The 13,217-nt window shown below is 39.9% G+C and overlaps 1 protein-coding gene across 2 annotated transcripts in view; it reads left to right on the top strand.

Moving 5' to 3' along the window:
* asb5a (ankyrin repeat and SOCS box containing 5a) overlaps window positions 1-13,217 on the top strand; it is a 23,887-nt gene extending 10,670 nt beyond the window's left edge. For both annotated transcript variants that reach the window (XM_088344599.1, XM_088344598.1), the window contains 6 exons: window positions 679-758; window positions 2,347-2,454; window positions 2,528-2,678; window positions 9,023-9,157; window positions 10,760-10,951; window positions 12,360-13,217. In XM_088344599.1, the coding sequence (XP_088200725.1) occupies window positions 679-758; window positions 2,347-2,454; window positions 2,528-2,678; window positions 9,023-9,157; window positions 10,760-10,951; window positions 12,360-12,487 (794 nt within the window). In that variant the 3' untranslated portion in view covers window positions 12,488-13,217. The remainder of the gene's footprint in view (window positions 1-678; window positions 759-2,346; window positions 2,455-2,527; window positions 2,679-9,022; window positions 9,158-10,759; window positions 10,952-12,359) is intronic.

The following is a 13,217-nucleotide window of genomic DNA, read 5'->3' as shown; positions in this document are numbered from 1 at the left end:
AAGTACAATAAGAAACAGTAATTTGTTTTTCATACTATTAAAATGTTGATAGTTTTTTTCCTGGATATGGAGAGAAAAATGGTCGTACCTTTTAAAGTGAAAACAATAATGAAAGTCAATATTTTTGGGGGTAAGTCAAGAAAATTAGTGGACGTTGAGAAATGGAATAAAAGTGGTGTTTTTGATCCAAACATTGTGTTTTAGAATTGCACACTGTGTAGTTTTGTTGTTGTTGTATCCAAACAAAGGAGCAGATCTGTGATTTTTGAAGAGTTATGAGCATGATTTGGCCTTTTAAAAGGTCATCATTTACTTTGAAGTACATCAGGTGTACCTAAGAAAGTATTATCCGGGTGTTTGCTGGCGTGTTGACATTCATATTACTTATGCTTGATTGTTTCCCGAAATAAACCAAGCGTAATTGATTGTCCTAGCTGAGTGCAGTAAACACCTTAAACTGTGTACAAATGCTTTGTACTCACCTTTGCCATTAACCTTGTTATTTTTTTAGCGCTATTACCTGTGCGATGTAGCGTAGAGCGATTAGCGAGTGTAGTCCAGACAGCTTGCGTGTTGCAAACGATTCTCAACGGAAGTGTTGAGCATCTGACTAATGGATCATTGAGAGGACCTGTCGACCGACGCTAAAATACACAAACATTTCTCTGCTACCCACAGGATCTTGGACGGACCGCTCGCCGCTTCATGATGCTGCAAGCCAGGGTCGCCTCCTCGCCCTCAGGACCCTCATCATGCAGGTGAAGGGCGATTTCATTGCTTTTGCATTTTGAGTGATGGGGACTTGTCAAATAAAATTTATTTTTAAAGCCTTTAATCACTAATAGTCTCAAAGGGCTGAACAGACCACCATTATAATATCCCCTGATCTGAAACCTACATGAAGGCAGGGGAGACTAAAAAATAAATTACGCATGAGGAAAATTAAGAAACTTGAGAAAGGGTCACACATGAGATTTCCAAAACTCGATGTTAATGGTAGGTGCATATGTTAATACAGCTAGTGACAGTGTCCGTGATGTTGGCTACTCAAGCAACGCTAATTGCTAATGTTGGTCTTGTCGCAGCTAGGGACCCTATAACGATGACAATACAAATTCTAATGCTAACTGATGAAGCTAAATATGTAGACACTATTTCAAAAAATTGTTTTACTTTGTACTATGTGAATTCATTTTCAATTTTTCATGTTTTTAAATTAAAAAGATTGATGCCAGAAGCTGCCCTTGTGATACTAGCCAATATTATACAAAAATCATCATTAGCCCATGTTTTCTATATCTAGCAAAAGTAGGCAAACATTAGTAATAAAAACAATAGGAATTTTCTATCATCCCCCCAACTTAAATATTTTTCAAAATATGATTGGATTGAAATACAATGTAAGAAAGTGCAAGATTCTATTAACTATAATCAACCCTTTGTTTGAGAAGGGTTAACATACAGTATAAAATATATATTACAATTACTTGTGCATCCTCACTAACATTACCGTTAGACTACTGCTTTCCTCTTCTTAAAAACACCTACTGTTTTTTTTTTTTTTTTTCAATTTTTAACAACAACATAAAATTCTTGACTTGAGGCTTTTATTTAGTCAGTGGTATTATTATTTAGTCTGCGTGAAAAAACGCTCCAACGATTGCATAATTTTTGTTTTGGTAAGTTTGCCACTTCCGGTTTTAAACGAGCAATGTTTAGTTTTTGTTTTTCCCTGTGTAAAAAAGAGTGAGATAACATTTACTGCTGATTAATGTCAAGAGGTTGGCATGTATGCTTTGTGTAAAAAACAATATTTAATTAAGACCTTCTCAAGGACTGTAGAAAACCCTCGTAGGCCAGATTTGGCTCGTAAGCCTTGACTCAGAGATATGTGTTCTAGATGATGGCATGCATCACCTCCAGGTGCCAGTCCAATGGCTCAGAACACATGCCCCGTGCAATATCCTAGCTTCTCCCTCAAGGACAAGGAAACAAAAGCATGAAGTCAACATCACTCATAAGCTGTAGTATACAAGTGTGTCTTAAGTCACTTCCACTGAGGTTGAAAATCTTATCTCAGATGCCAAAGCATTCCACAGTTCCGGGGAACTAATCAAGAAAGTTCTCGGGCCTACAATTTTTTTTTTGGCAGTATTAAAATCACTCATAGACCAGTATTTTCCGAGCGGACCTTTTTCGAGCAGAAGCGTAGGGCGCAATCAGATCAGAAAGTTAAGATTTGTGAAAACATTTTGGAAAGAAATGGTGTAAAATTTGTGCCCAAGCCTACCCTAAGGTTTCTAGCATTCAAGTGTGGGAAACACTGAACAAAGCATTTTTGTTTAGGGTCACAACGTGAACAGCGTTACTATGGACCTGGTGACTCCACTTCATGAGGCTTGCTCGGGAGCCCATGCGCCATGCGCCAGAGCTCTCGTCGACGCCGGTGCTGACGTCAGTGTTTTACCTAGAAACTGCTGACTACGATGGCTTCGCCCGAACATGATAGCAAAAATGCTGTTTGCAGGTCAACGCCTTGACGGCTGACGGCGCCACACCGCTACTGAACGCTTGCATGGTCGGCAGTGCCACGTGCACAGAAGTCCTGCTGGAAAACGGTGCCAGAGCACAAAATCTAGCGCACCAGCCGTCGCCTATCCATGAGGCTACTAGCAGAGGTATGTATATTTCCAAGGAAAAACATTGAGTTTCCATGTCAAATCACATTTTTAGTATAGCCCCTAATCAAATTAAATCAAACTTATTTGAAAAGGCTTTTTCAGGGAAAAAATTGCCACTCAAAGTGCCATACACAAAAATTCTGCATAAACCCCCCTTGGACAACCCAAAACACCTCATACACATGAGCACACACAATGGTTAAAATACAATAAGAATTGAGGAAAGGGACATGAGGGAGGCTTATCCACACAAACAGGGATGGCAGCCGATGGCCTTTGAATTTTCAGCCATTGAACCACACCCTACCAGTATGGTACCCTTAAATGAGGAAACACTAAAATATAAAAATAGAAAAGGAAAAATAATAACAACCGATGAACAAAACATAAAAGTATGAAATAAAAGTAGCATATACAGATTACAAATTACTGGGCCTAAATTTGAACCTTGGGAAAGGCCACATGTAATTTCATGTGTTCTGGAGGAACATGCATCCATACTTACAACAAAATGTCGGTCTGTGAGATAGGAAGAAAACAGTTTAAAACAGTACCAGAGAGGAAAAAGTCTCAAACCTGCACAGACTTCTATTACATCATCCCCCGATCTGAATCCTAAATTAGGGCAAGGAAAAACTATAAAAAATAGCATGAGGAAAATTAAGAAATAAAAGACTAGCACATAAGGCTATCAGATTCAAATATTTATCGTCATTGTCAAAAAGATGTCATGATTGCCGATTAAGAGCACCTGCGACGGCCTAATTGGCGCCAACAGCCCGAACAGATGATTGGTGGACACTCTCTTTTTAAACCCTCTTGGAAGCCGTCACATCGTTATGCGAACTGTTGCCTTCAGCTTAGTAAGCCTTTTCGTCCGACTCCGTTCCTGTCCTGCTTTTTTCTGCCTGATCTTTGTTGCCAACCTGTTTCCGGACCTGACTACGCCCCGTTCTGCCTGCTTGTTACCTGACCTGTTTTGCCCCGTTACCTGCCTGCCTCCTGCTACCGACCTCGCTTACGAACTTGACACCGCCTTTGATCTCCAGCCCCGGCCAACGACTTGCTATTCCCGCCTGTCTCCGATCCTCCTCGCTCAACACGGAAGTGCCACTTCCGCGTTCCCGCCACCTGCTACCTGTGTTCGTCGATCCGCAGATCGTGGAAGCAACCCTTTCTCTCCCTCTTATCAATAAAAACTGAGAAAACGAGTGCTATTGGGTCCCGTCTCTGTTCCTGGTTCGTGACAAAAGAGCGATGGAATCTTTGTTTGGAGCATCCATTCATCTAACAATAGAAAATACAAACTTCACAGGATAAATATCCAAGGTTCCATAAAAAAAACTAAACAGTAGCATAAGTCCTTGCTAAAGTGCAATTGTTGCAGATGGTCATCATTATTACCTATGCAAGTAGGGTGGAGAAAGTGGCGAGTAATGACATACTGTAACAATGCAACCAGTTCAGTTATTGTTAGTCGCAGGTGTGATTAATGATCAGGAGGGGCAGGGTTCAAAAGCCTTACAGCCTCTGGATAAAGGCATGGACAGTCTAGATCAGTGTTTCCCGACTGGTAGGTTGCGACCAAAAAGTGTTTTAAATGGGTCGCAGGTCTTTGCCAGTGTCTGAAATAACGTCTGCCTAGACGGCCTGGGGGATGCATCTTTTACGCCGGGCGTACAACTTACAAAACGTCTCCGCCCGGGTGGCCGACAACTTTTTCAAGGTTTTTTTTTTTTTTAAATCAAACGTTTGCTTTATTCTGATTTCGAAATCTTTGTTCGGTTTGGAAATTTCAGAATTTCGGTTCGCTTGGCAGTTTGCATACTCGGCAGCCAATCAGAAGCCTGCATTGAATAACTTCGTGCTTCCGGACTTTCCCGAGTGTTATAAGGTCGTGCATTTGCATATCATTTTTCACAGTAAACGCACAGAGAGCACAAGAAAAATGGAAAAGTGGTTAGGAATCAAGCCAAAACCTCAGCCCCAAAAGAAAGATTTAAAAGAAGCTAACACAATTCGTGACACTACTAAACGTAAATATACATTAAAAGCATCGTGTGAAGAGGAGTTCACGTGGCCCGTAGCAGACGAAGCAACGCAAACATTGCATGAAGATGAGTAAATACAGGTACATACTGATGGCAGATGGAAAACAGCGATGACATATACATGCAATGAATGTTTTAAGTAGATTTATGATAAACTTTATTGTGTAAGTGTTGTTCTGTTATATATTCTGATTATCAATCCTTAATACTATGGATTTTTATTTATTTTTTGGGCGATTCGTCGTCTTATTGTGTTTCAAGTTGTGAAAAATGAGGCAGGCAACTTTTCAAAGTTGTCTGCCCTGGTTTCCGGTTACTTTTTGTGATGAGTTTCATACATGCTTTTGCCTTTGCAGAATAATAGTGAGAAAATAGATAGATAGATAGATAGATAGATAGATAGATACTTTATTTATCCCCATAGGGAAATTCACACTTCCAGCAGTCTACCCCGTTGTTTATTAACAGATTTACATGATGCCCTAGGGGTGCTTGTAGCTAAGTGGATGACGTCACACGCTAGTTCGACATCCCTGCGGCAGATGGAAATCTTGTGTCCAGGGATACACCACCTCGTGTTAGCAAGTCCGCCTCCTCTTCGATTCCCCCAGGCTTTCGTGTCTCTGTATAGCGGCGCTGAAGCCGGATTGCTCCGGGTGGCTACACGTTAGCGTCCGGAATGCTAAACGTGAGCCACGTTTCCGCAAAACACAGCAACTGCGCTCCCTGTGCGCTTCGTTGTTTTCCACCAGCACTTGTTGGTCTTATTTGGTAGTGAGTTGGCATTTACCTTGATTACGGATGGTACTGAAGACTTATAACGCCGCTAGCCGCTTAGCTAGCTCCGGCTCTTCTTCCACGATAGGCCCCTTCATCACGCCGGCACGAGAATTCTTCAGGGCAATTCGTGACACTACATTGTTATTTTGGTCACGCGGTGCGAGTTTTCGTCTGCACGCCGATCTCGGCAAACGAGATCTCGTTGCTTTAAGATTAGGTCATTGTGGTGCTTGTCGTCGAGTTAAGGTGAAAATCAAAACAAAATTGGTAATTTCTTCAGTGTCAGTAATAAGTCAAAACATAATGCAGAAAGTAATGACAACGGCAATAATTCCGGCACGAAAAAACGGCGGAGAAATTCTTCGGAAGATCGCAGAGACTAGGAAAACACGTGTGCTGAAGCCAACGACTCGACGAAAGAAGATAAACAAGAATACTAGCAAGAAAAGGACTTTTATGCCACAATGGACTAAATTATATTCCTGGTTACACTATGAGGAGGATGATAATGGATTGGACCTTGAGAAGGCATTACAACTGTGGCGGGACAGCAAACTACAAAGAATATATGAACTGAAAAATTTGAAGTGATAACTGCTTTGTATTACCAATTAACTGTGATGATTAAAACTGCAAGAATATATAAATATTTCAGCAATATTATTTTGTATAATGTACAATATTGTGAACTGAAAAATCTGAAGTGATAACTGCTTTGTATTACCAATTACCTGTGATGATTAAAACTGAATTAAAATATAGATTAATATAATTATTTCCGCAATATTATTTTGTATAATGTACAATATGTTTGTGAACTGAAAAATGTGAAGTGATAACTGCTTTGTATTACCAGTTAACTGTGATGATTAACACAATGTATATACAGATTTAAATTATATATTTGTCGCCGATTTACAATTTCAACCTCAACAACACTAAATTTGGGGGACCCATAGATCTCTGTTGGGACCCATAGATTTTTGAGTCCCCGGGACCCATCACTTTTCGGAGGTAAAATGAACACTGTACAGGTATACAAAATGTCAAAATGCAGCTAATTGAGCATTAAAGGGAATATTTTTACTTAACTAAGTTTTGGTTTTGCCGGTACTTTTTAAAAAAGAAATGAATCGGGTGCAATGGTGGGTCCCTAAGTCAGTCCAGTCAAGAGCCACTAGTCTAGATGTTCCGTCCTGTATGAACTGGTAAATTTGCCTTGAGGGCAATTGATGGAAAAGGTGATGTTGCGCACTTTTCTTAGACAGAAAGCGTGGAGTAGATTGTTACGAATATGGGTTGTAAATAAATTATTTTAATAAACAATTTATTGACTAATTGAATTAAAGAGCCGAGTTTATTATTGTCATAACCTGTCTTGCCTTTTTAGAGCACCACATATGTTTTTACATCATTATGTCAGGAAAACGGATGAAAAACCTTCTCTAGTTATTCTGAAAGGGGGCTACACACAGTTCACGTAAATTATTTTTACCGCTTTGATAGTTCAATATACTTTAATCTAGACACACACACTTTATGGACTTTTCTTTTACTAATCATCTCCTGAAGAAGCTTGAATAAAACACAAATCAATAATAAGAAAAAACAACAAAGACAACTACAAAATTAGAACTTAAACTGGCACCATTTGGATACACAACAACGTTGCCTTGGTTATTACGTTATTGTATTTTGATAGAGTTCTTCCTTTTACGTCTCAACAATACCAATATGTAGCAACAACGAGATGTTCTGCGAGGTTCTGCTTTGATGATGATGATTGCCCAGTCTTTGTTTTCTACTGTATATTGATGAGGAATCCTGGTAGGCTTGAAACCCAGTTGGAACGAGGACCACAGAATGTAGGGTGTTGAAGCAGAGGTTGACTGCTGGTGGCTTGAGGCTTTTCTGAGGTTGCTGGTGTTGTCCCACCGGTTTGGCCGCGAGCTTGATCAAGCTTGGCCGCTGACTTGGCAAGGTTTTCTGGTGACTTGTTGAGCTAAAACTTGGTCAGGACCGGCCAGGGTTTTGGTCCAGTTCTTCTTGTTAGGTTGTGCCCACTTGACATCTTGCTGGCCAAATTCAGACTGCCCTTGCGAGGTGAGACGAGTACCAGCTCTGGGTTCTGGTATCCACCCCTGTGGTGGAGTTGCCACAGCAACCTTTATGCGCAAACGCAAGCTAACATTCCACCAGTATCAGTCGGATACCATCTATGTGATTGACTTAAAACACTGTATTCACTTTACATGTTTGATCGATTTCTGACGTTGCAAAACCGATTTCTCACCAAATGTTGAATACTCTACAAGATGGTGCTGATTTCAGGGAGAGTTGTGACTTTAATTCTCCCGCAAGCGTTCACCACCCGCTGGAGTGCCTGCTGGTTAGCCTTAGTGCAGCTGGAAAACCGCACTAAGCATCCACATGTCAGTACACTGCTGATGGTTGTAAATAATTACCATCGGCAGTCTGGGAAATTAAATTATCCTAAGCTTCCTTCAGATAGCCGAGGCACTGTTGTGCTTTTCCAACTGCTGAAGAAATATGACCCATGCCAGGAAAGGTGCAACGTCACTGTTACTCCCCGGAATTTAAAACTTCTCACCCTCTCCACCTACTCTTGTGTTATTTCCGGTGGCTGAGTGAAGAAGGACAAGCCTAGATGTTGCATGCTTCCTGAGCCATTGGACCGTTACCAGGACGTGATGCATGCGATCATCTAAAGCAGGAGTGGGCAAACTTTTGGATCTGAGCACTGCATTGGGCTAAAAAGGCTGCCTAAAGGCAGAGCCAGGATTAAAAAAAAGGCTGATTGATGTATTTATATTTTTGTGTAAGCCAATACAAAGTCTTGAATCCAACAACAATGCATTCTATTTTCACCATTTTGACAGGCCATATGTAGCCCCTGGGCTGTAGAAACACGGAGCTGATTGCTGTCAATTTTACTTTTTGTACAATTTACTTATGTTTATCGTTGATGTTGCCTGTGTATTGTTTGTTGATGCCCTTGTAACGTCTATTGAACCCTGTTTAATAAAATATGTGTATTTCAAAGTAAAAATGTGTGATAGTTTCAAGAAAATCCACATACTGTGAACGATATTTTTTGAAAGAGGTAATTTTGGCCTGGAAAGGGACCACAGGAAATGGTACTCCTACGACCCTAGTGGTTAAGAGATCCAGCCAACCAACCAATATGGATGGGAAAGCAGCTGGATTTTTCGCTTTAGAAAGAAAACCAGGTTTTCTGGTAGGAGATTTTCCCTCCCTTTTTATTTGATTTCCAGGTGAAAAGGACATAATTTCTTTCAGATTGATTTTTACTCAGAAAATGGTAACGTTTCTATTAGAAACAAAAAAAAAATCCCAATATAATAAAGAAAGCAAATCTATATTTTTAATAGATGGTTACATGTTTTCGTATAACATTAAAAGGTGTATCTTAACCCGTATTTTAGAGAATCAAATCCTGGTAAGTTTATACAAATCATCCTTGTCAAGGTCATTGTGGTTGCGTGGAGGCTCTGCTTACATGGGGTGCAGATGTGGACATGGACATCCCTCATTTGGGAACACCGCTCTACACCGCCTGTGTCTGCCAGGAGCTGGAATGTGCCAGGAAGCTCCTTCGAGAAGGTATGTTAAATCCTGTACATTTTAGAGAATCTGTCAATGCAATCTTAAAAACAGCATTGTTTTTTTTTCTTTCCTATAAAATGACATGATTAGAAATTTTGCTCTTTGTTCTATTGCTTCATATTTGCTGATTTTGCCAATCGACATAACATTATAAAGGCTGCTTGTTTGATTTCACAATTTCCGTTATTGATGAATGCGTCCGGGCCTGCCATTATTACTTTTTCTAAAAGTAACCACACGTTGTGTGTTAATAGGGAGAAAAGCTTTAGCTCAAAATGAAATGGCGTCTTCAAAATTGAACTCTTTCATTAAATGAAGTCACTCTACACCACTCTCCCTGTCCCTTCATTCCCCTTACCTAATGAGTGCCAACCCAAACAGCTTGGCTAAAAGTAAGGAAAAAGTAGATAGGCGCGGTGGAAATAACACACAAGGGCTCCTTGAATTTAGTTGGACACTTTTAACATACAATATTTACCTCAATTATTTAAGTAAATCCCAAATGATGCACCCAACCATTAAACTTCATTTTTTTTCTAGGCAGAGAAAGTCCAAAATGCAATAACATTTACTAATCTACTCTGGTAAATGTGAACATCCGAGGTGTTTAAATATCAGACATTTGATATTTACCGAGGCAATTGTCTTGAGGATGACAGACGATGAAATATTCAATCCAATGAGCATCTGCTTGTTTTCATAACTATTCAGAAATGCATTTTTGTCTGTGTGTTTTAATGTCATTTTTCCAATGAAAATTAATCATTGAAAATCAATCAAAGTATGCAATTCAGCACAGAAAAAATAAAAGTATATAACAACGAACCCCAAGGTATCACCATCAACCACCAAGAGTTTGAACCTGCCACCAAATTTAGATATCTCTGGAGTTGTTATTAGAAGAGGGGTCAGAACCAGAAAAAAGCCAGGACAGCTCAAACCACAGCCACACTTGCCAGTTTTATACCCATCCAGAGAGACAAGAACATTCCAGTAAAATAAAAAATCGAACTCATGCAAGCGCTCGATATTTCTTTATTTCTCTACGGTTGCAAGACATGGAGTCTCACAGCAAAGCTGGAAAGGAAAATCCAGGCCGTGGAGGTGTGGTGCAATAGGAAACGTCTAGGCATCAGCTTCATAGCCCATGTGACAAATAAAACAGTGCACAACACCATTAGCACGCACATAGGAACCTGCGAAGAACTGTTGTCAACTGTGCGCAGACAAAATTGCAGTTGTGTGGAAACGTCTCCAGATCATCAGGACTGGCCAAGATTATTTTTCTGGGCACAGTCTAATGGGGCAGATGAAAGGTAGACAGAAAATGTTTTGACAACATCACGGCATGGACAGGAGACACAACCTAAACTTACGCTAGTAATCGTCAGCAGTGGAGAGAGCTGTCCAAAGTTGTGTTCTCAGTGGTGCCCCGACAACTGAGGCAGTTGGGGGATCTGTGAACTGTAAATCATTAAAAACGTACTTATTTGCAAAAATCTAGGCATGGTAATGTATTATAGCTCATTGCATGTCACAAAGAAGTCTTTAAGAGAGTTTTAACGGAAAATATCAAAACTCTTCATATGCCTTTTTCAGGTGCCAATGTGCAAAAAGGAAAATTATTGCACTCCCCTTTGCATGCAGCATCAGAGAAAGACTGCACAGCCCTGGTGAGGCTTCTACTTGACTTTGGCGCAGACATAAATGCCAGGGATGGGGAGTGTCGAAGACCAGTGGAAGTGGCCCCACCCAGTAGCCCAACGGAAGGCTTTCTGCTACTCTATGAAGGTAAGTTTTTTTTTTTTTTTTTTTTCCCTGTGCACTGTAAATTTAAGACTACATAGCACACTTGATTAAAAGGCACATGCACAAATTTAAGGAAGAAACTTAACTTTGTTTTTGTACAAGCTGCACTGAATTTTAAGCCGCAGGCTTAAACAGCCATTAAAGTAAACTAATTTAGGTCTATTTTTCATAATTTAGATCAGAAAAGTAACACATTGTGCCTCAATTAGCACAATCCTTTAGTCACCTGCTGCCACACAAAAATATTCAATCAGCTGACACTACTTGTTAGAAAGATTCCGAGCATTTAAGTATAAGGATTTTTGTCACAGTCATACGTTATGTTTATGCCGAAATAAATAATATTGACTGCTGCGCTAGTTGATTGAGATTGACGCGGTATAGTTTTTTACTTTTTCTACACATTTCCCCGCTGATGCTGCCAACAATGCAATCTTTCTCCATATGCAAAGGGGAATCGTTCATCCACTCATGTGTGTCACTAATTAAATAAGGAGGCATTTGGCTACCGAAGGGAGTCATGGTTACTTGTGCCGTTTACTTGTGCCTCGTTAAATTTCTTCACTTTCACATTCAGAGCACCTGGCAGAAATTGCAATGATATTTTAATTAAACAGCCATATTCTCTGGTCTATGCCAGTTCTAAGCCATTCAGGACGAGGTGGGGTGACAAAGCGGGGTCCTGACAGGCATCGCAGCTGGGGAGATTCATGGGAAGGGCCCGGAGTTTGCCCAATTCTGCTGCCAACACATTTGCGACCATCCGCAAAAAAAGAACATCCGCACTGTATTTAAAGCAGCAGTGTTCAAAATTTAGAGGAAAAAAATAGCAGATTGCACTCTGGAAATTACAGTAAAATAAACAGCTGGACACTGGTAGGGATCGGAATGTGTCACCAAATAGGTGAGATGTGGTAAGTGTGGCAGGTCTCTGTGCTAAGCACTGTTGAACTGGCCGCCCAAGAAGAACTAGATAAAGCCTGTCAAAGTAAGGAAAAAAAGGAAAAAAAGAAACAGCTAAAGCCTGACATCTCTGAGCAGTGAGAAATCCGGACCTGGGCCAATGCTGTGGTTACTTTGTTCAAAATATGACAAGCCATTGTAACAATGTTCTATATGTTGTCTGTATGGCTAAGACTCACAAAGTGAGTGTATCCTTTTGGTCTGCTTTAATAACGCACACAGTACTCCTCTAACCCTTTGGCTTTAAGCTATCATCCCTTTTTTTTCTTTTTGAGTGATTTGTTCATTTTATTATGTGATGGTTGTTGCAACATGCTTGAAAAGAAAAAATACATGTGCAAATATCAAACACAAATACATACATAATTTTGTCACAGTTATGTTTACAAACACTTGAATGATGATTGTCTTTTTTTAACTTCTATAGCAATGCCGCGACTGCTAAGTCAGCTGTGCCGACAGTGCATCAGGACATGCGTCGGCCGGGACAGACTGCACCTCCTCTGTCGTCTGCCCCTACCGAGTCGTATCAGGAACTTCCTTCAGTACCAGTGACAATGGCCTCCTGGCAAAAATGACTTTTTATTCGCTTACCAGATGAAGCTTTTGTGACCTTTGTACTTCCCAACACATGCCAAGGAAAGAGACAGAAAACCATGCATTAGTTATCACATCAACTACCGCTGGATAAATCAATATATGAATATTTATGAATGAAACATGCACTTTGATTCTTATTGATGTGCATCAATATGTATTTTTTCTGCATTTAAGAATGTTACAAACTCAATAAAAACCTTTGTTTAATATTATCTTTGTATGAGATGGGGAACTGATATCACCATTCCCCAGGGTGGGCAAACTACGGCCCGCGTGCCAGATTTAACACAAGAAAAAAACCGAGCTGCATCGTCAAACAATGACCTGCAGTTTTAAATATATCCATTCGGTTCCAAGCCTGTATTTGCTGACTACCATTCATCAACCAGAAAATATTAGAGGAAACAAACCATCCTGATGTTTTGTCTTTATTTAAGGGAATATGATTGCATTCAACTGGATTGAAAAATACACAATTGAAACATATCACCTAGTTGTAATTGTGAAAGTTTATTTCTGTAATAGATATACAATCTAACAGGGAAGTTCCCAAATCCAGGTACAATTTTCCATTAAAAGATAATTAAATTCAGAAAAAAAACGTTTTAAATTATCAAATTGTTCATGTTCCCTAATATGATGCTAACATGTTTACAAGAGTACTACCAATAAAAATGTGTTTATA

This window comes from Urocampus carinirostris, chromosome 9, assembly GCF_059441175.1.
Source record: "Urocampus carinirostris isolate Australia breed hairy pipefish chromosome 9, RoL_Ucar_1.0, whole genome shotgun sequence".
Lineage (NCBI taxonomy): Eukaryota > Metazoa > Chordata > Actinopteri > Syngnathiformes > Syngnathidae > Urocampus > Urocampus carinirostris.
This window is presented reverse-complemented; position numbering and strand designations above follow the sequence as displayed.